At 32.9% G+C, this 23,479-nt stretch overlaps 1 protein-coding gene across 1 annotated transcript in view; it reads right to left on the bottom strand.

Annotated features, from left to right (window-relative positions):
* Positions 1-23,479, bottom strand: part of LOC114332074 (uncharacterized) — a 127,420-nt gene that overhangs the window by 23,354 nt on the left and 80,587 nt on the right. Inside the window, exon 10 of the mRNA XM_028281783.2 lies at positions 8,408-8,732. Coding sequence (XP_028137584.2) covers positions 8,408-8,732 — 325 coding nt within the window. The remainder of the gene's footprint in view (positions 1-8,407; positions 8,733-23,479) is intronic.

Below are 23,479 nucleotides of genomic sequence, written 5' to 3' on the forward strand. Positions count from 1 at the left end.
TGAATCTCTTCAGGCGTCGTACATCATTGTGGTCATCAGTAAGGTTGCTGGCTAACTCATTTGGATGAGATTCTAGTCTCTTGGAATATTTTTTGTAATATTCCGTTATTACTGTTTTTATGGATGGCACATTGAGGTCTTGCTCTATCACATAGTTTGGCACGTACCAAGGGGCATTCAGCATTGTTCTAAGGACTTTGTTCTGGAATCTCTGCAATATTTCTAGGTTAGTTTGACTGGCTGTCCCCCAAAGTTGGATACCATAAGTCCACACTGGTTTTAATATAGTTTTATATATCAGCAGTTTGTTTTCAAGTGATAGTTGAGATTTACGACCGATGATCCAGTACATTTCTCGAAATTTTATTCCTAGTTGTTTTCTTTTTGTAAAAATGTGTTTTTGCCAAGTTAATCTCCTATCAAGATGGATTCCTAGGTACTTGACAGTATCGGTTTGTGGGAGTTGAGTTTCATTTAGTGTTACAGATGGACATGTTTGTCTTCTCATGGTGAAGGTTACATGGATGGATTTACTCTCATTCGCCTTTATCTTCCATTTTTTAAGCCATATTTGTATATTATTAAGGTCTTTCTGAAGGGTTCTGGATGCTGTATTTGGATCATGGTGAGAGGCTAGTAGAGCAGTGTCATCAGCAAAAGTTGCACACGTTGTTTTGTTACTTGTGGGTAGGTCAGCAGTGTAGAGCAAGTACAATATCGGTCCCAAGACACTTCCTTGTGGTACTCCGGCTTTTATTGGTCTTAGGCTTGTGTATTCATTATCCTGCTTGACTAGGAAATGTCGGTTGGAAATATAGCTTTTTAGGATTTGATAAAAAGGATGAGGAAGGTTTTTCTTTAGTTTAAAGAGCATACCAGCATGCCATACCTTGTCGAAGGCCTGACCAATGTCCAGGAATGCAGCAGAACAATACCTTTTATTTTCTAGATCACTTCTGATGTGTTTTACCAGTCTATGTACCTGTTCTATCGTTCCGTGTTGTGTTCTGAACCCAAATTGGTGTTGGGGAATTAGTTTCCTTTCTTCTATAACTGGGGATAATTGTTTAAGGAGAAGTTTTTCCAAAATTTTTGATAGAACAGGTAGCAGGCTTATTGGTCTGTATGAAGTCACCTGAGTTTTATTTTTCCCTGGCTTAGGTATGAGAATAATTTGAGCAACTTTCCATTGTTCTGGGTAGTAACCTAGCCTAAATATTGCATTAAATACTTGCGTTATCATTTTCAGACCTTTGCATGTCAATTGCTGCAGTACTTTCCCGTTGATCAGGTCATACCCTGGAGCTTTTTTTGGACTGATTTCATGCTGGATCATATTTCTAACTTCTTTAGTGGTGATTTTTTGTATAGGTAAATCCATCTGGTAGGGCGATTCCAGGAAGTCATTTATTTCTTCCTCTGTGTCACCATCTTCCATGGGATGTGGCTGGAATACATTAGTGAGGTGATTTGCAAATGCTTCGGCTTTTTCCTTATTATTTCTACACCAGTTTCCCTCTTGGTTTCGTATTGGTGGTATTTGTTGTTTCGGGTGTTTGATTTTTCTCGTGGCCTTCCAAAGGGTATATTCACTATCTGCGTTTGCTGATAAACCTGTAAGATATTCTTGTATTTTGTTATTTTTGATATTATGCAATTGTAGTTTAATTTCCTTGGTGATTTTATTTAATTTCGCCTTGTTCTCATGTGTTCTTTTTCTTCGCCACTCTTCCTTTATTTTTCTCTTTCTAGCAATCATTTCCTTTATTACAGTTGGGCAATTCTCTTTCAATTCTGTTTGGTAGCAGTCAGGGGTAGCATACCAAGCAGCTTCTTGTATAGATTTCTGAAGATTTTCTACTGCTGCGTAGATGTCACTTTCTGTTTTCAATGGGATGTTTATGTCAATTAGTTCATCTAGTTTAGTCTTGAAAATGCTCCAGTCTGTTTTGTTACTGTATAGTGATGGTTGTTTAGTACTGTTTGTTATTTGTGCATACATGTCGCGATTACGCTAGAGTGGTCAGAGGGTAGATCGTAACAAGATTCTACTTTTGCCAATTTAACATTAATTCCTTTAACAATATAAAAGTCGAGTAGATCAGGTATTTTTGCATTGTCGGTAGGCCAGTAAGTTGGTTCCCTTGTGGTGAGGTAATTTGCATTGGTCGCATTTATAGCTTTAAGAAGTTCTCTGCCTTTTGTGGTAATAATTCTGGATCCCCAGGTAGTATGCTTAGAATTAAAATCTCCTCCTGCTATAAATCTATTTCCTAATGTTTTAAAGAAATTTTCAAACTGTTCCGTTTTGTTATTGTGCTTTGGCGGACAGTATATAGCTGATACTGTTAGTGGGCCTAGTTGATCTTCCACAACAATGCTGGTGGCCTGTAGATAGTCGCATTCATGTTTTTGTATTTCGTAGTGCTTTAGTTTATTACTAACTATTATTGCAGTGCCTCCATGTGCTTTTTCGTTGGGATGTTGCGTATGATAAGTTGTAAATCGTGGAATATTGATGTGGTTTTTGGATGTAAAATGAGTTTCTGTAATCAGCATTATGTCAATTTTTTGTGTGTTAAGAGACACAAGAGACGACGAAATTAGGAGAAAGCAAATAGAGGACACTTTGGCCACGCATTTACCTTCTCTTCGTCAAGGAAAAAGGACCGAAAGACAGTTTCTATATACTCAAATCTGAGTAAAGATGAAAAAGATAAAAGATAAAGGATAAAATTTCATAGTGTTTTACCCTGCTGGAATGATACCACAAAGCAAAAACATTAGTTTATTAATGTTTTATGTTTCTGATTATCAAATCCAACACTATTGGCCGATCTGTGCTACTCTACATCGCGTTGGAGACAGTTTAAATGAATAAGTAATATGGCCATTAGTCAATTTAATTGCATTTCATTGTATTTATGTACTATTTCGTCAACCAGACGACCAAAATAACAAACACTCATCACCATAAAGTCCGGTCATGCTTTATATCAGAACAACAGAGACAAAGACTGGTACATAGGCGGAGCAGCAATATTATCAATCCTACTTATCTTTAGTATTCGATGGTAGCACCAGATCTCGCAGCTTTGAATATTTTTTATGTTGTTCTGTTTAAGAGTAAGAGACCGGAACTCTATGTGCCCCTGGCAATTTAGATATGTCTTTTTATTTCACTGTCTTGGTCTCCAGTTTCATTTATTAAAATTCCCAAGTATTTGTAATTTGATACTTTATCAATTTGAGTGCATGTATACTAATTCGTATTGGTTATGTCATATTCTTACTGAAGACCATACACTTGGTGTTGTGACGATAATATAATTTTATCGTCTAGAGTACGCCAATGTATTAAGTAAAACGTGTTTTTATACGGTCTCTAACAGTATAAAAGACGAAACGGAAAGCCATTTGATTATTCTCGGTGAGTTGAACGGAGAATAAACAAGAAGGTATAATAGGTGAGTTAAGTACATCCCGATCATATTCCGAAACCCTTCCGAACCGCGTCGACTTGGCGTGTTGAGCGATTTCTACGTTTCACTTTACCCATCCTATACGAGAGGTGATCGTAATTCCTTACATGTCTTTCCCCATGACGAGTTGAGCGAGATGGCCTCTCCTTATGTCCATTTCACATTAACAAATAAACGCAATTCCCTTATCATTCATTCATGTATCAAATATCGTCACATCGGCCCGAGGTTTACGAAATGCAGATCGTAATGCAGATATGCAGATTGTAATTAACAAGTAATTAACGCGAATTATCTTATCTTTTTATCTTCACAGTGTTCTGAACATTGATTTTTATGCCGTAATTATTACAAGTAATATTTAGACTTGTAAGCACTCGTAAATAGTCTGCTATTCTTGTGACTAAGACAGTATCTTCTGCATCTCGAATATTGTTTAGAATCTCTTCGTTGATTATAATTCCTCTGTTTGCTTCTAAAACAGCTTCCTCAAAGATGCTTTCACTATAGACATTAAATAGAAATGGTAACAAGACACAACCTTGTCATACTCCTCTGCGTGTTTCTATTTCTTAAGATGTTTCGTTTTCTATTTTGATATTAGCCTTCTGCTTCCAATACAAATTCAGAGTACATTCGGTCTGTGTCAGTTGTTGTGGCAAGTACCATTTCAGTTTTTTCGAGCAGGGGAGTCATCTTGCAATTTAAGTATTAAAAATCCGTTAACATGTAACCATGTTAACCAAATAACCATGTATTTATGATGACTTTATTTCAACTAGTAGGCTAGTTTCATTTACTACACAGAATGTCACTCAAGATTATCTGACTAGATCGAAAGCGTTCTGATGTTTTTTAATCAAATTGGATGACTTTTTTTAAGTTTTAATAAATGTTATACCATTATACAAACCGAAGTTTATACTTCTATATAAGTTTTAAAACTATGGTGTACACTGTGTACTGTGTACAGCCAACCACCGGTTGGCCTGGATTCCGCCAATAAAATAAAAGTTTATTAATAGCAAGCTGAAAATTTGTTAATAGCTTATCGGTGTCTAGTCGGACAAACTTTGATGTACGGGAACACTGGAACAGGGGAAGTTTTATTTGTGGAACTTGTCATCCTAACAATTTTTATGATTGTGAAAACTATTAGGTTGTTTTTAAGTTTATTCAATAGCAAACTTTATACAGGGTGTCCAGAAACTCTACCGACAAACGCAGACAGGAGATTCCTCAGGTAATTTTAAGACAATTTCACCAAATTCACCTAGTCAGAAAATGCTTCCTAAGGGAGCTAGAGCTCTTTGAAAATGGCGTCTTGTAAATTAGTTTTTCTTAAATACATCCAGAACTCTTCTAGTTAGAAAAACAAAAATTGATACGCATATTTCTCTTCCAGAGATAAATCGATTCCATCCGTTGCGAATTTATAGTACCGGTCATAGGCGTCCGTTTTGGGTAACGGTTATTTTATCTCCTAACTTTTTTATTAAATTGTGAGGTATGCTAGAACTAAAAGGTACTCTTGATTTAAGTCGATAGAACACACCGTTTTCTAGAAAAATCGATTCGAAAATTTTTCGTCTATTGAAATTGAAAAAAAAATTGAAAAAAAATTTCAAAAAAATCGGTGTTTTTTACCAACTTAAAGCAAGAGTAACTTTTAGTACTAGAATAAATCATAATTTAATAATATAGTGTCAAAAACGCCAAAAATTAAAGACAAAAAGGTTATGCGATAAAATAACCGTTGACCTACCCAAAACCGACGCATATGACCGATACTAGAAATTCGCAATTAATGAAATCGATTCATCTCTGGAATATAATTAAACAAACAAGTTTTCGTTTTTTTAAATAGTTTTTTTTTTGAAATTTAAATAACGAAAAATTTTCAAATCGATTTTTCTAGAAAACGGTGTATTCTACCGACTTAAAGCAAGAGTACATTTTAGTACAAGAATACCTCACAATTTAATAATCCAGAGTCAAAAATGCTTAAAAGTTAAACACAAAAAGAATGTGTGTGTACTTTGTACGCACGTAAGAAGTTATACTTCTATTATATGATTTCAACGAAATTAATATACTTTAAACAGTTTATTTATGTGAGATAATAAAAAAGTTATGTGCGTTAACAACTATCCATGTTTTTCATCAATAAATCCTCATAGTAGGGGAGGAAAGTATACTAAATTTGCAGTTACTCGAGCGTTATGGGGACCTACTGGATTGTGAAGAGTATGTGCTAAAATCAGAAAAAGGTTAAGTTTTCCATAAAGTGGGGGACTTTCAATTTTTTAATTCAATTTTCCATTTGAAACAATCATGTATCTCCGATTATAGCGCTATTTATCCATAATTCGAAAAAATGTGTCGAATAAAAGTTGCTTATTTTTACATAAAGAATCCAAATCTGAAATAAAAATTGGGGGCTCCTATTTACGATTTTAAATTAAATCCCCCACACCACCTCCGTGGGGGCTCGTGACACCCCACGGAGAGGGGTGGGAGGTAAATTAAACATTTTAAATTCGAACATGCGATATTTCGCGAAATTAACATCAGATCGTAAAACTGCAAAATACACTTATTCAATATTTTTCAAAAATCTACCGAATGGCATCAAACACGACGCCCCACGGAGGTGGAGTGGGGTACTTTAAAATCTTAAATAGGAGCCCCAATTTTTATAGTAGATTTGGATCCTTGACGTAAAAATAAGCAACTTTTATTCGCAACATTTTTTCCACATGTGGAAATGGAAAATTAAATTAAAACATGGAGAGTCCCACACTTTATGGAAAACTTAACTTTTTTTGGCTTTAGCACCCACTCTTCACAATCCAATAGGTCCCCATAACGCTCGAGTAACTGCAAATTTAGCATACTTTCCTCCCCTACTATGAGGATTTATTGATAAGAAACATGGCTAGTTGTTAAAGCACATAACTTTTTTATTTTCCCACATAAGCAAATGAACAAAAAAAGAAAATGTTAAGAAAGCCTAAGTCTACAAGCGAGTTTTAATTTTAATATTTTAGATATGCTAGAATATTCCACAGGGTGTTCCAAACTTTAAGAAAAAAACACAGTATGATTGTAACACCCGGTATAAAATGACATGTACATGTCCACCAACAATATTATTACACCGATATTCTTAAATAATAAAGCTAGAACATACTAAAAGAATCACTCAAATCGGACAACAGGTTTAGGAAATTAGAGACATCAAACATGTCCCATTTTTAAGGTGTTCGGCTAATTTTGCCGGTGTGTGTATTTTAGTAGGTTCTTTTTAAAATTTCCAAATAGGTAAGTCCTACCTATGAAATTTTTTATTAGGATACTGAAACATTTACAATTATTACGCACCTGTCGCTTTTAAAAACTATTTAAAAAGTCACTACAATATTATAAACTTGCATTTTTCTCTGCCATCACAACAATAAAAACTAATATACACAACATTAATTTGTTTATCCAAAATCTCCATATTGAACAATTATTGATAGATGATTTTAACACCCAATCAGATCCCATATAACGTTTATACCATACTGTCTGTGTGCGCATGCGCGCAGAATTATGAAATTTTACTCTCAATCGCGCCTAAAGAAGTATAACTTCAAAAAAGTTATGCGATAAACTAACCGTTGCCCTACCCAAAACGGCGCCTATGGCCGGTACTAGAAATTTGCGATAGATGTAATCGATCTATCTCTGGAAGATATTTAACAAAAACTAATTACCAGACGCTATCTTCAAATAGCTCTAGCTCCCTAGAGCTAGATGCTGTTTCGGACTAAGTGAATGTTAAATTGTCTTAAAATTATCTGAGGTATCTCCTGTATTCGTTTGTCGGTAGAGTTTCTGGATACCCTGTATAATATATGAAAAAATGTTTGTCCGAGATTTTCCGAGGTTGTCGGTAGAGTTTCTGGATACCCTGTATAATATATGAAAAAATGTTTGTCCGAGAAATATGTTAGCCATTTTAATAAGTTCGACACGTAGAACATGTTAAAAGGCAGGAATTATTTTGGTGATAAATAGCATTCTGATTTTTGCATGAGAGTTTAATGAAAGGGTAACAAATCAATTGGAAGTTCTGTCCGACAAAATACACGGGAGGTTTTCGTAGTCTGACGTTCGAAACCTGTAAACTGTCCACAATTAAAACTTCCCCTGTTCCAGTGTTCCCGTACATCAAAATTTGTCAGACTAGACACCGTTAAGCTGTTAACAAATTTTCAGCTTACCATTAATAAACTTTTTTTGGTACGCGGGATCCAGGCCTATGGGACTTTCCCTTTAATTTGAAGATTTTAGCTTTATAGACTAAAACGTTCGAAAATTGTCTATAAAGCTGGCTGTTTCTCTAAAAAGCTGATTCTCTAAGGAACTACGACATATTATACAGTAATCGCCGCGCTACTAGACAAACGGGTACATTGAGGTAATATAATCTTGGACTCTTCACTTGTTGGACTGTTTACTTTCGTCTAGAACGTCATAGAAAGTTGACAGATTATAGAACAGCTGTATTTGAAGTTTATAGTTGTCATTATATTAAAGTTGTAAAAGTTATAAAGTATTGTGTTACTTTTGGTGTTTGAATAAAGTTTTTCTTTAAAGCAGAATAACATTAGTATTAATTAATGTATTTTTTGTAGGGAAAAACAATTATTTTGAATAGTTTAACGACAGCCACATGACATGATGGATATAAAAGTCACAGGTGAGAACGGATAGGATTAGCCCACGCCTAGAAATTAGGTACACGTGTGTCTACTAGCGTGGCGCTTACTATATACGACGCATAATATAATTAGACGTCTCAATGATAAAACGGATTTAATAATAAAATACAGTAAGTTAATTTTATCATGTAATATCGATATTTTTATACCTACCAAATTAATTAGATCCTCCGTGGTAAAATTATCTCTTCCGATATTTTCAAAGCTCTCTATAGTTTTCGACTGAACGTCTTCTACAATATTTTTCATTGGCAAATTAAAATGTTGAAACCCAATTTTCTTCCACACTCTGGGAAAAGCGTACACGCTCCGACTCATTTGAGATTTTGAAAAATCCGGTAATAGGCCGAAAACTCGTCGCATGAAAGATATCAAATAAATATTTTCCAATCTGTGAGTGTTGACACCGAAATTCAATTGATCATAAATTTTTACTAGGTTTAAGAGCGTATCTGCGCATAATCGGGGGTTTGAATTCCTAAAAACAAAATTATTTATTAAAATGCGATTGCACGTGTCCGATGGACGGAACGTGTTTTCATAAATGATTTAGGAAAAAAAGAGGTCAAAATTACAATTTACGTAGACGTAATTCTCCCATTATTTACAACGATAAAACTGCAAACATGGGATCACACATTATAAAAGGGAGTTTTTCAAGTCATCCTTGAATACAATGTAAATGTTACATCTTTCTCACAATAAAACACTGAAAAACGTTTGTTTTCTATACTTCCACAAAATTTATTACAACTATGTTATTACTACAGCTGTTTCGGCAAAATGCCTTTCTCAAGTGATATATTTTACAATGTGTTTGCCTTTTTAAGTCTTTAACTGAAGAGGTTGAGGAGTGGGGAGCTGTTTGTCTCAAGTTGGTCGTTCAGAATTATATCTGTATTTTTCAATTTATTAATTTCCATTGATTCTAAAAGTGATAGCTTAAGGCCTTTATTTTGAATATGTAGAATTTGAAACTCTTCATTGAAAGAATGATTATGATCTAGAAGGTGAAGTGCGTATGTAGAAGTGTCTGTTTTTCTATTGTTGAAAGCCCTTTTGTGTTCTGCTATCCGTTTGTCAAAAGTTCTGCCAGTTTGACCGATGTAAGTTTTCGGACAGTCACCACAAGTTAGTTTGTACACACCACTCTGTAGTTGCTTTCTCTTTCGGCTTTTATTGTTTTTAATATGTTTGCTTAAGTTGTTGTTAGTTCTGAAAGCTGGTGTTATTCCTTTCTTTTTTATGTATCTGGCTATTTTTGTTGTTATTTTGCCAGTATATGTGAGAGAGCAGAAGGTACTGGGTTCTTTCTGTGGTGGTGGATACACTAATTTCAAGGCTTTCTTATGGAGTTTTTGGTTTAAAATGTTGTTAACTGTTTGTTCGTTATAGCCATTGTTTACTGCTATTTGTCTAATGATATTTAGTTCTGTCTCGAAGTTATTTTTTGTCATAGGAATTTCTGTCAGTCTATGTATCATGCTATGGTAGGCTGCTAATTTGTGTTGTGTAGGATGGGATGATGAATTGTGTATAGTTGTGTCAGTATGGGTAGGTTTATGATATACGGAGAACTCATATTTGTTGTGTAGTCTGGTAATCGTTACATCTAGAAAGTTTATGGAATTATTCTGTTCTGTTTCTATTGTGAACTCAATATTACTATGAAGTGAATTAATATATGATAGAAAATGGTCAAGTTGTCTGTTAGTTCCTGTAAAGCAGACTAGTATGTCATCCATGTATCTCCACCAATATAAGAACTGTTTAAATACGGGGTGTTTAGAAATTGTTGTTTCAAGTTGGTTCATAAATATATCTGATAGTAATGGGCTTAGAGGATTACCCATAATAAGTCCTGCACTGTTATTTGTGTAAATTTGATTATTGAATTCAAAATAGTCTTGATTTATGCAAATTTCAAGAAGGTGTAAAATTTCAGATGCAATGATCGGATTTGTACTCTTATGTTCTAAAAGGTTTTTAACTAAAACAAAAGTTTCTGTAGGAGGAACACTAGGAAAAAGATTTTTTACGTCAAATGAAATTAGTCTGGAGTTGTTGGGCAATTGAAAATGTTGTATTTTATTAACTAGTTCTAGTGTATTTTTTACGGTGAATTTAGGTGAAAATTTAGTGTATTCTGTAATAATATCTGACAGTTTTTTTGAAAGTTTATATGACGGAGCTGTATAAAAAGAAACTACAGGTCTTATTGGGTGGTCAGGTTTGTGTAGTTTAATAAAAGAGTATAATTTAGGGGGTTGTGGGTTCATAATATTAAGGTATTTCTGTTCTGTTGGATTTAGTATTGATTTTGAATTTTCAATGGCTAGTTTAATTTGTTTTCGGTATTTTTCTGTGGGGTCTTTGTTTAGTGTTATACTATTTTGGTTATTTAAAAATTCTATTGTTTTGTTATTATAGTCACTTTTATCGATAGCAATAGTAGTGTTACCTTTGTCTGCTTTTGTAAATATTATGTCATGTTTTATTGATTTATTTTTAATTGAAACGGCTATTTGGTTTTCTTTGTAACAGGAATTATTAGTTTCACTACCTACATCGGTGATAGATTTTGCAATGATGCTTTTTTCTATGTTCTTGGGAGTTTTTTTTTTGTTACATCTTTATTTTTCTCTTCAAATAAACGCCATGACAAATCAGCAATTTGATAGATGTCAGATTGTCAAAAAATGTCTGGTTTGTTGCGAAAATTAGTAGATTTATTATTTATTATAAAAGTTATATATTTATTAAAGTTTCAATTAAGTCCGTAATTTCTTTTGTTGTTTGGTGGAAATGGAACTCGCTACAAGGAATTTGACCCGTGATGAGAAGCAGTGACCTTACATAGCGAATGACTTAGCTACCATACTATCTGTCGGAGGTTGGGAGTTTCCCCTACATCAACTTCCTGTATTTTTTAACGCTTTAGAGAAATGAACGACTACAGCAGACGTTCCGGATAAGGTAGACCTCGAGTTACTACGAGTCGTAGTTCACGGTCGTTCAAGACCGTTCTATTAGATTGTGAGCTTTAAAATAACGAATTTACCTGACACCCTGTATAAAATAACTACAAGAATAAAAAACCGCTAAACGCCGTAAAAATGAGTGGCGCACTCAATATTCCAGCTACAAAAGAGCTGATATGAGTAGTACGTGGCGCAAAAATGAATTTTGTGTCCATAATAGTTCCTAAATTTGATGTAAAACGAGCCACACAAGAGTAACTTCGATACAGTTTGCATTTTGATGCTCTTTTGTGGCGCGTTTTACTCCAAATTTAGCAAATATTATGGAAAAATATTTCAAAATAAAAGTAGAATTTTATTTTTCATCAAAATGAAAATACATTTTTGCGCCACGTAATGTAGCTGGAATATTGAGTGCGCCACTCATTTTTACGGCGTTCGGCGGTTTTTTATTCTTGTATCAGGAGTTTTTCAAAGTTTTTCATAAATTAAAGGTATGAACTTGAATGTAATGTTTCTCGATTACACGTTATAACGTTATGAATGGTCGCCTTTGTCGCATTATCGCCCAAATGATCTAGTGGTTACGACACTAAATTTGTGATAGGGTAATCCGAGTTCATATTCCAGCCATTCCAGTACTTCTTTTTTCAATATAATTCTTTGTGTGCATAGAATGTACACTAGATTTTTTTTCTGTTAGGAATAGATTGAAAAAAAAATGATTGGGATGACTGACAAATATAATGAACTCGGATTGCCGGATCAAATCTAGCGTCGGTCGTAACTACTAAAACTAGACCATTTCGGCGATAATGATTACATGGATTATACATTTGGAGCTCGATAACGTCTGTACGGCTTAACCGATTTTGATCACTAAGCATGAGTTGGAAAGGTATTAACAAAAGTGTCTGATTTGATCTAAGGTCAAATTTGATAACTGAAGGTATTATAGGATTTAGTGAGTTATTTTTTAACAGCATATTTTCAAAGCTCTCTATAGTTTTCGACCGAACGTTTTCTACAATATTTTTCATTGGCAAATTGAAATGTTTAAACCCAATTTTCTTCTACACTCTGGGAAAAGCGTACACGCTCCGACTCATTTGAGATTTTAAAAAATCCGCTAATAGGCCGAAAACTCGTCACATGAAAGGTATACTGAATTCGCTCTACCGAGATTCACTTTGACACATTCGGAATAGGAAACATATAACACAAAAATTCCTACCTCACACTATTAACTGCTAAAACCAACTTAATCTTTTATTAAAAAAAAGAAGAATTATTAGAAATAGTGGGAGTGTCTACTAATCTCATAAAATTTTGTGGAGTGTATTTCTACAAAATATTTTTATTTTGTACAATAAATAATTTTCTTATTTTGTTATCAATACATTATAATGGTGTAAATAAATAATTATTGATTGGCGTAAGGTTTGTGTTATTTTTATATCTGTTTACTATTAATAATATTGGCTATGAGCAGGTGGGTTGGTTGTGTAGTAATTTTCAGTCACTTATAAAAACTGAACTTTCCAAAAAAGAAATTACTAACGTCAGTGTCAAAGTGAATCTGGATAGAGCGAATTCAGTATATCAAATAAATATTTTCCAATCTGTGAGTGTTGACACCGAAATTCAATTGATCATAAATTTTTACTAGATTTAAGAGCGTATCTGCGCATAATCGGGGGTTTGAATTCCCAAAAACAAAATTATTTATTAAAATGGAAGAAGCTGCAGAATATCTAAACTGCAGCATATCCCAAACGAAGAAATAAAAGAAAGAATGGAAGTAGAAAAGGATATTATAGACAGAATAGAACAAAAAAGATTAATATGGTACGGGCATGTCCAGAGAATGGGACCAACAAGATGGCCCAAGAAAATGATCCAGTATGTACCACCCGAGAGAAGAAAAAGAGGCAGACCGAAGAGAACATGGATACAAGATGTAGAGAAAGCAATGAACAGTAGACAACTCAACGAGGAAGATATTCGTGACCGAAAAGCATGGCGAATAGGATGCGGGAAACGGCGACTGCTGTAGAACACCCGATATATATATATATATATATATATATATATATATATATATATATATATATATATATATATATATATATATATATATATATATATATATATATATATATATATTTATTAAAATGCGATTGCACGTGTCCGATGGACGGAACGTGTTTTCATAAATGATTTAGGAAAAAAGGAAGTCAATTACATTATTTACAACGATAAAACCGCAAATTTCATGGGATCACACATTATAAAAGGGAGTCTTTCAAGTCATCCTTTAATACCCTGTACTGTAAATGTTAAATACATCTTTATTTATTCTCTTTAAATAGACGCCATGACAAATTAGCAATTTGATAGATGTCAAATTGTTAACAGTCAAAAAATATCTGGTTTGTTGCGAAAATTAGTAGATTTATTATTTATTGTAAAACTTATACGAGCCCCTTCCCATTTCAGTTGGTCCACCTTTGGAATTTGCAGTTTATGGCAATTACCACAAACAAATGATAATCTACATACTTTTATAAATCCGCATATTAAATTATTGACTTTTTTATTAATATTTATTGAAAACATTACCCCTGTGATATTTTTATTTAGTTCAAACACTAATAATAAAAAAATCGTTAAATCGTGGCCTTTGATCACTTACATCAACATTCATTGATTATTTTCATAATTATCTTAAAATCAGAGCTAGCTGTGCAAAATTATATCAAAACAATTGTCAATTAATGTCAAATAGATTTTGTGATATTATAAAGCCTACTACCGTTTGTCGAGATAAAATTATCAATGGGAATCGGTGGAGATAAAGTGATGGATGAGAACATTTTTGTTGAATCATCAATAGATTTTTCAATTCTGGAAAATCCAATTCGGAAATCACAAATATGCTTCAGTTGTCACAGTATAGTGTAAGAAATATTTGAAGATACAAAACCTCAGGTTTTGGCATTACCAAACCTATAAATGCAGGAAAAAGTAAAATAAACAAATCAGATCAAAGGGAATTAAGACGCATTATAGCGAAAAAACGACGTGCAACTTATCTCGATTTAAGTGTTTTGTGAAGTAACCTCGTTGGAAGGCACGTTTCTAGATGAACATATCACCGAGAGGCCCACAAATTAGTATTTGCTTACTTACAAATTAATTGAATCAAGTTGAAAAAATCAATATGAATTGGTTTTGAAAAATTTCATTTTATATCAGACTAATGACAATCCAGTCTTAACATTACAATACCAGAAATATAGGTTAAAATGGTCAAAAGAGCATTGAGGTTGGACAAATTTACCAATGGATGCAATACAATGGAGTGAGGAAACCAGATTTGAAGTGTGTGTGTTGGAGTCGAATTGGAGACAGTAGGAGTCGAGTTATTCGCAGAAAAAATAAAGATTTTCAGCCTTACTCTCTCAACAGAAAAGTCATATTTCTTACGTTTATCGTGGTCTGGGTCAGCATGTCGGCGAGAGGTGTGGAAAAGTTGCATTTTATCGATAGAATTTTAAATACGCGCAAATAATATTTGAAGGTTTTAAATAATCTCTTACCGATTTTGGAACAAACTCATCTAAATAAGTTAAAATCAGCGAAACATTTTGTCTTCCAACGGGATGGCTTAGGTTGCCATACCTCAAAAGAGTTTAAACTGGATTTGAGACCATGATATACTACTTTTGGAATACCTTTTTAACAGTCCCGACTTGTCTTTGAGAGAAACTTTCGCGTCTCTTTGTGGCGCGAAACAAAAAAAACATTGGGGAAACATCCTGCTAGGTCCGTCAAAGAATTGAAGCAAAACTTACAAAAAATATGGGATTCATTTACACCAGAGTGTTGCCAGAACTTTGTAAAAACTATGCCTCGAAGAATTTTGAATCTAATTAAAAATAAAAGGGATGTCACTGAGTTGTAAACTTTCACATTTGTTTTGTTAAACTTAGATATTGTTTACGTTACTTTTAATTGTTGTTATTCTGTTTAATTAATCATTTTTATTAATTTAAAACATATTTTGTATACTTCTGGAAATCCACAAATTATCGATGAATTAAAACTTTTAAAGTTAAGGTTGCTTGACTTTTGTATTTGTTCTATAAAATTGGATTTTCGTTTCAATCTGCATTAGGCCAACTGATATGGGAAGGGGCTCGTATATTTATTAAAGTTTCAATTAAGTCCGTAATTTCCGTAAGTTCCGTAAGTCCGTCAGTGACCTTACATAGCGAAGGACTTAGCTACCATACTATCTGTCGGAGGTTGGAAGTTTCCCCTACATTAATTTCCTGTATTTTTTAACGCTTTAGAGAAATGAACGACTACAGCAGACGTTCCGGATAAGGTAGACTTCGAGTTACTACAGTCGTTCAAGACTGTTCTATTAGATTGTGCGCTTAAAAAAAAAACGATTTTACCTGACACCCTGTACAAATAACTACAAGAATAAAAAACCCCTAAACGCCGTAAAAATGAGTGGCGCACTCAATATTTCAGCTACAAAAGAGCTGATACGAGTATTACGTCGCGCAAAAATGAATTTTCATTTTAATGGAAAACAAAATTCTAGTTTTATTTTAAAAGATTTTTCCATAATATTTGCTCAATTTGAAGTATATCGCGTCACAAAATAGTAACTTTGATACAGTTTGAATTTTGAAACTCTTTTGTGGCGCGTTTACTTCAAATCTTTTAAAATATGTAAAAGTAGAATTTTTTTTTGCATCAAAATGAAAATACATTTTCGCGCAACGTAATATTCATATCAGATCTTTTGTAGCTGGAATATTGTATGCGCCACTCATTTTTACGGCGTTTAGCGGTTTTTGTATCAGGAGTTTTTCAAAGTTATTTATAAATTAAATGTATGAAGTTGAATGCAATGTTTCTCGATTACACGTTAGCTTTATAAATGGTCGCCTTTGTTGCATTACCTCCCAAATGATCTAGTGTCCGTCGAATGTACACTTATTTTTTTTTATTCGAAATAGATTGAAAAAATATTGGGATGGCCGGTAAATAAACTCGGATTGCCCGTTGCCAGATCAAATTTAGCGTCGTAATCACTACAACTACATAAACCATTTCGAGAATAATCGTTAAATGGATTATACTTTTGTAGCTTAATAACTTCTAAACGGCTTAACCGATTTTGATCACTAAACATGAGTTTGAAACGTATTGACAAGTAGTATCTGATGAATCTAAGGTCAAGTATGATAACTGAAGTTACTACAGGAATTATTGAGCTTGAAAACCGTTTTTTCCCATGATAATAGATTTGATCATACTTATGAAGCCTATAACTTAAAAATTCGAATTTTCCCTGATATGAGGTACACACCGTTAGATTCGTCTAGAGTCCTTCTACAAACACTCAGTTATTGGCGCAATTCGTAGGTTGAAATTTTGAGTAATTGTCGAAAAACCAAAATTTTCAAAGTTTAGTTTTTCAGTTTTTCGGCTATACTGAGCCGTGTGTATGTCTGATCCTGACGGCTTGCACACCATTTGAAAGCTTAACTCAACACTATTGATTTAGTGTATTTGCGGTTCTCATGTCTCTTCTTGGACCGAAGATACATACCCCTAAAAAATATGCTGTTTTGAACCTACCAAGTCCTATAGCTGGTTTATGGGTAGTCAAAAGTCACAAACTATACCGGTTCTGAATCGGCCCTGACCCCTTCTTCAAACACAGAAAAAAAAATTCAGATCGGTTTAACTTTTTCACACTCATACATACATACATACATACATATCCTCAAACATTTTCCCTTTTTTAATTATAAATTGAGTCATATTTCTGAGCTCGGTAACTTTTGAACGGTATAACCGATTTTCAAAATTAGACGCATGCGTTGGAAAGGTAAGCATCTGTACTATTAGAAGCCGCAAAGGTCGAACTTAAATTTTCGAAGTTTTTGGGAGTTTTGGGGACGAGAACGAAAAACAGACCCTAAATAGGAAGGGCCGTAAAATCCACACCCTTGGATTAAAATGGATGGTTGACATATGAATGGGCGGGTCTTTACTTTAAGATGGAAGTTGGCCCAATTTTCAATTCAGTCACATTTATAAAATCTAAAATTTCGTGTATATATAGTGTTGCGTGTAGGGGGTGTAGGTGTCCGCCACTCGCGAGAACTGCCGTTCTCTGGTAACATTCTTAAAGTTTGGTGCGTTCCTCCCCACTCACTATTGCCCTAAATATTTGCAGACGATCATGCTAAAATCACTATTTGTTTAATAATTCTAAATGGTGCTTCTAATTATCAAAAATATAGGTAGTACGTCAGCTCAAACAAATATTACACTTTCAATTTTCACCCAATTATTCCACTAGACCAAATAAACACCACGTCATATTTAAACTTATTGAGCAAATAAGCCAATTGTATCTAATTGTCCTTTAAACTTTTTGTAACTTTCAACCAGCATGATAGTGATTATATTAAATAGGTAAATGTTATATATCGAGGATAAGTAACGTACTCGAATATAATTATTCTTGTTTCATGTTGTATAGAATCGATAAAATATATCATAATATGGTCGTTACATAATCAGTTAATTTTCAATGAAAAATTTTATTTCAATTTACGTTTGTCGTATCAATATTTCTTGATTCTTTTCTTGGTGACGCATGACGCTACGGTTAGGGATTCTTCTCTTAATGATTTCAGTGTAATATACACGACATCATGCTACAAAAAGAAGGAATAATAACAGGTAAAAAATTAGAGGAGAAATACAAAGAGAAGAACAAAGAAGTAAAAAACAGGCAAGGAACGATAAAAGAAGATATATAAACGGGAGATTGAGAAGTTCACAAGAAGCTGCACAAAAACACGATTTAAAAACATAGTACAGTATAATACGAGAATTGGCAAGAAGTAATTACCGAAACACTAGGGAAATTGAAGAAGGCAATGGGAAAATTCTTAAATGGGAAAAAGAAATAATTAAAAGGTGGACAGAATACTTCGAATCCATATATTACAGGAAAATATATATATGAAGAGCTAAATGAAATTGAACTGGAAAATGTTGCAGATCAGATGGATTTAAACCAGGATATATTTTCAAAAGAGCAATAATAAAAACGGCAATAGAGAAAATGAAAAATGGAAAAAGAGAGGAATCGACAACATACCCGCGGAATAGTAGGAGATAGAAGCGGATTTTGCTCGTGATAAGTAATATGGAAAAACTATACGGGAATATGTTGAATTAGTTGTGTACATGACTTTCCCCAACGGGCGGAAACCAGACTGGGGGACGAGGGTAGTTATAAGGGGTCAAAGTCGCGATTTTTATTATTTTTTTGTGACGCTCATGATCGAGATAGTGCACCAAAATTTGGGAATAAGTAGGTCATGACGTAACTCAGTAAAATCTCCAGAGGCGAAACGCTGCGTGGCCGACAAAGGGGTGGGGACAGGGGCGAATATAAAAATTATAAGGTTTTTTGTGACGTTCGTGATTGAGATAGTGCAAGAAAATTTGGGAATAAATAGACCATGACATAACGTGATAGTAATTGTAATTTTGGATCATAAAACCTAAAATTGGCCGTCTTGAGACGCAATTTTAGGATCCTGATTACAAATCATGAAAAATCTAAAAGTACGAATTTTGTCCTGAAATTAGGTATGTGAGGTCATAATAATATTTTAACTATTTATAATGAGAAATAAGCCACAATATTATTAAAAAATGATTTTTATTAACGTTTCGACGCCCAAATCGGGTGCCGTTGTCAAAATACAAAATATGACAACGGCACCCGATTTGGGCGTCGAAACGTTAATAAAAAATCATTTTTTAATAATATTGTGGCTGATTTCCCATTATAAATAGTTAAAATTATAAAAATGCCACAAGAAAATAGCTTCAGAACAACAATAATAATATTTGGAAGGACTTTTTCAAATAACTTTTTCTGATATCTCTAACGCGAAGCAAACTATCGAAAATTCACCCTGTTTGTGGATTCGCAGTAGGCCGGGTTTAAAATTTAAATTTCAGTTGACTATCTTAAAAAATGTGTACCATCAATTATATGATTGTGCAAAATTTCATATCTGTATTTATTTTGATGACCGAAATATAGAGATGTCTTCATCTTAAATACGGCATACTGTATAGGAACTTACTACAATAAGGGACACAATTATGGAATTCATTAATTTTTTTTAAATGCGCAATTTTAGAAAAAAATCCCGAAACAGGTTAATTGTTATTTTGAAATTGTGATTTTTCGGCATAATATAGTGAAGGGCAAAATTATGGAATAAATTCATTTTCTCTAGAATCGGCGATTTTGGAGATAAATCCCGAAACAGATCGATTTTTGTATTTAAATTATAATTTTTGGCATATATATCATACTAGTGACGTCATCCATCTGGGCGTAATGACGTACTCGATGATTTCTTTTTAATTGGAATATGTGTCTTGTGGTAGCTCATTTGAAAGGTTGTTCAATTCTCTATTCAGTAATATAATCATTAACATCATTATTTATACAGGGTGGCCAAAAATAATTTTTGAATTAAATTAATTGACGCAAAAAGAAGCACATAATTTATTTAAATCAAAATACATTTTACTGCTGACAGAAAATAGAAAAAAATGTTTATTTCACATATTATAAACATTGATTTTCGCTTAAATTAAATGTCAAACAGCCTCCTACCTGCCTCTTGGCAGTTTCAACATTTAATTTAAGCGACAAGCAATATTTATTTTCCAAATAAACATTTTTTTTTATTTTCTGACAGCAGTAAAATGTACTTTGAGTTAAATAAATTACATACACTCTTCTTTTTGCGTAAATTCATTTAATTCCAAAATTATCTTTCTGGCCACCCTGTCTAAATAATGATGTTAATGCTTATATTACTGAATCGAGAATTGAACAACCTTTCAAATGAGCTACCACACGATCCCTATTCCCATTTAAAAAAATCATCCATTACGTCATCGCGCCCAGATGGATGACGTCACTAGTATGATACATATGCCAAAAAATTATAATCTAAAAATAATAATCGACCTCTTTCGGGATTTATCTCAAAAATCGTCCATTTTAGAGAAAATGAGTATTACATAATTTTGCCCCTCTCTGTATATCATACTAGTGACGTTATTCATCTGGGCGTGATGACGTAATCGATGATTTTTTTAAATGAAAATAGGGGTCGTGTGCTAGGTTATTCAATTCTCTATTCAGCAATATAAGCATTAACATACTTATTTATACAGGGTAGCCAAAAAATAATAATTTTTTAATTAAATCAATTGACACAAGGATGTATGTAAAAAACATTTTACTGCTGCAAATGCTTCAAAACACACTTTACTACTGTCAGAAAACAAAAAAAAATGTTTATTTGACAAATAAACTGCTCTTCGTTTAAATTGTGTAAATGTTCAAACTGTCACCCCCCTTAGCAGTAATTGAAACAACGACGACAATTTTCTTTAATATTGTGGATCATTTCTGGAGTTATATTACAAATTTCCACGAACAAACTTGTAAATTTCTTGTAAAAATAGTGTAAAAATAGTTTTGGGTGATTTCATTTCAAACCACTCAATTTTGGATCAAAAAAACTTTTGGATCTCCGATTTATCTGAAACTTGATGTATACCTTTAAAAATAAGATCGAGCTGAAGCATTTAAGCCCGAAAGGTCTTCATCTTTTTTTTCTCAAATTATTATTTTTAGCGACTTTACAGTGATTTGGTATTTATTTAAATCAATTTGTATATCTTATCATAAAGTATCAATGAAAAAAAATAATTTTTTAATAGAAGGCACTCAAAAATATCATTAAAAGGCATTATATCAAGTTATTTTGATTCAAAACAAGTTGTTGATAAAATTTTAGTGTAGAAAACGTTAAAATGCCGTTTTTTTACATTTTCCTTCATTCTGAAAATACATTACATTCGATTTGGCTGAAAATCTGCGCACATACAGTAAAAACACAGGACTGTAAAAAGTGGTTAAAAGGATTTTTATAGTTTTGCAATAAAAAAAAGTTACATGCAATAATATGAGAGTCAAAAATATAGGCGTCTACTGTAAGTACAATTAACTCAAAAAATATCGAGCTCACGAAAAAAATTGTTCAAAAGAAATTGTAATAATTGTAAATACGATATACTTGAAACAATTTCAGTTTGTACCATTTTAGTCGAAAAGTTTAATATCACGGAGATATTGAACAAAGACAACTGCTATAAAACCATCACGTCTTACACTCGCGTCTTTACCGCATACGTCCTACCTTAAATATCGATATTAGCAAAAAAGTGAAAGAGATCAAAATTGTATAAAATTTAATTTTTTTCATTTTTGTATAGGTACATTTTTGTGGTAAAACCAATCATCAACGAGATAATTCAATAATTATGCTGTAACTGTAATAAAGAAAATTATAGTAAATCACATTTTCAACAATTTCAGTCCTTACATTTTTCGTCGAAGAATTGAAAATGGCGGAGATATTGAGCAAAAACGGTTCTCCTCTAAATCAAGATGGCAGCTAACGCAACGGTGGAATTCATTCGCGGTTTTAAATTTACACTACTATTAACCCCTCTAAAGATCAGAAAAATAAAATTTTGGGCAGCTTAAAAACGATATTCAATTCAATACTTTGCTTGCATTCTCATGCAAGGTCAAATGCTATCCCGACTGGACTATATATTTTTGACTATCTTTGACTGAGTTCTATAGCAGTTGTTTTGTTCAATCTCCGCCATTTTCAACTTTTCGACAAAAAAGGTACAAACTGAAATTGTTCCAAATAGATCGTATTTACAATAAGATTTATTACAATTTCTTTTGAACAATATTTTCCGTGATGTCGATATTTTTCGAGTTAATTGTACTTACAGTAGACGCCTATATAACCGGCAAAATAATGCAAAAGATGAAAAAAAAATTAAGTTGTTACATAAAAAGAGATGAACCTAGAAGAGGTGTTAAATTTAGCGATAGTAACTTATAAATTATTGATATTATATTGATTGTTTCCCACCTTTAGACGTATCGGGCGAGTTTGACAAATGCCACTGTCACAGTGACAGTTTTAGTTGACATACTTCTCTGATACGTCTAAAGGTGGGAAACAATCAATATAATTGTCAATTTATATGTTACTATCGCTAAATTTAATAGCTTGACTAGTTTTATTTCTTTTTCTCTCACAATTTAATATGTTTTCCATTTTTTGCGCTATTTTGCCAGTTATTAGCGCGCTCATCACTGTATATTTTGGAATATAATGTATTTTGGAAATGGAGGAAAATGTAAAATACGGCATTTTAACGTTGCTTACACTAAAATTTGATCAAAAACTAGTTTTGAATCAAAATAACTTGATATAATGCCTTATAATGACATTTTTCAGTCTCTTCTATTAAAACATTATTTTCTCATTGATACTTTATAATAAGATATACAAATTTATTTAAATAAATACCAAATCACTGTAAAATCGCTAAAAATAATAATTTGAGAAAAAAAAGAAGGTGACTAATAATCAGGCTTAAATGCGTCAGCTTGAGCTTATTTTTACGTTTCGCAGAAGCTATACACCAAGTTCCAGACAAATCGGAGATCCAAAAATTTTTGTCTAAGTGATTTGACATAAAATGACCAAGAGTAGACTTAAGTGATTTACCTTCATCAATTTTTTAAAAATTGGTGTTCTATCGATCAAAATATAGGATTTACTGGACCACTGTAGATAATAACGCAACCTTTCTAAGACAAAAATCTTGAAGCAAATTACTTCTTTTTGTTTCTTTGAAATAAAATTCTCGAACGTTTGTAATAAATATCATAAGCAACAAATACTTATTACACCTATAAACATTTTAGTTCATTTTCTCACGGTTTTTGTTCCGACTTTTAAAGAACTTGTGTATACACATATCTAACATATCGAACATGTCCTGGGGGTGAGTTTCACCCCTTCTCGGGATAAACTGACTAATTCTAAGCAACGTTTGTTCTATACTAGAGTTACTGAAAAGTCAATACTTTTCGAGTTATTTGCGAGTGAAAAGGTGTTCATTTTTTATAAAAAAAAAATCATTTTTAGACGATTCTTCGCAAATAACTCAAAAAGTAAGTATCGAAAAAAATATTCTTAGAAAAAATATAGCATACAAA

Source organism: Diabrotica virgifera, chromosome 7 (assembly GCF_917563875.1).
Source record: "Diabrotica virgifera virgifera chromosome 7, PGI_DIABVI_V3a".
Classification (NCBI taxonomy): Eukaryota; Metazoa; Arthropoda; class Insecta; order Coleoptera; family Chrysomelidae; genus Diabrotica; species Diabrotica virgifera.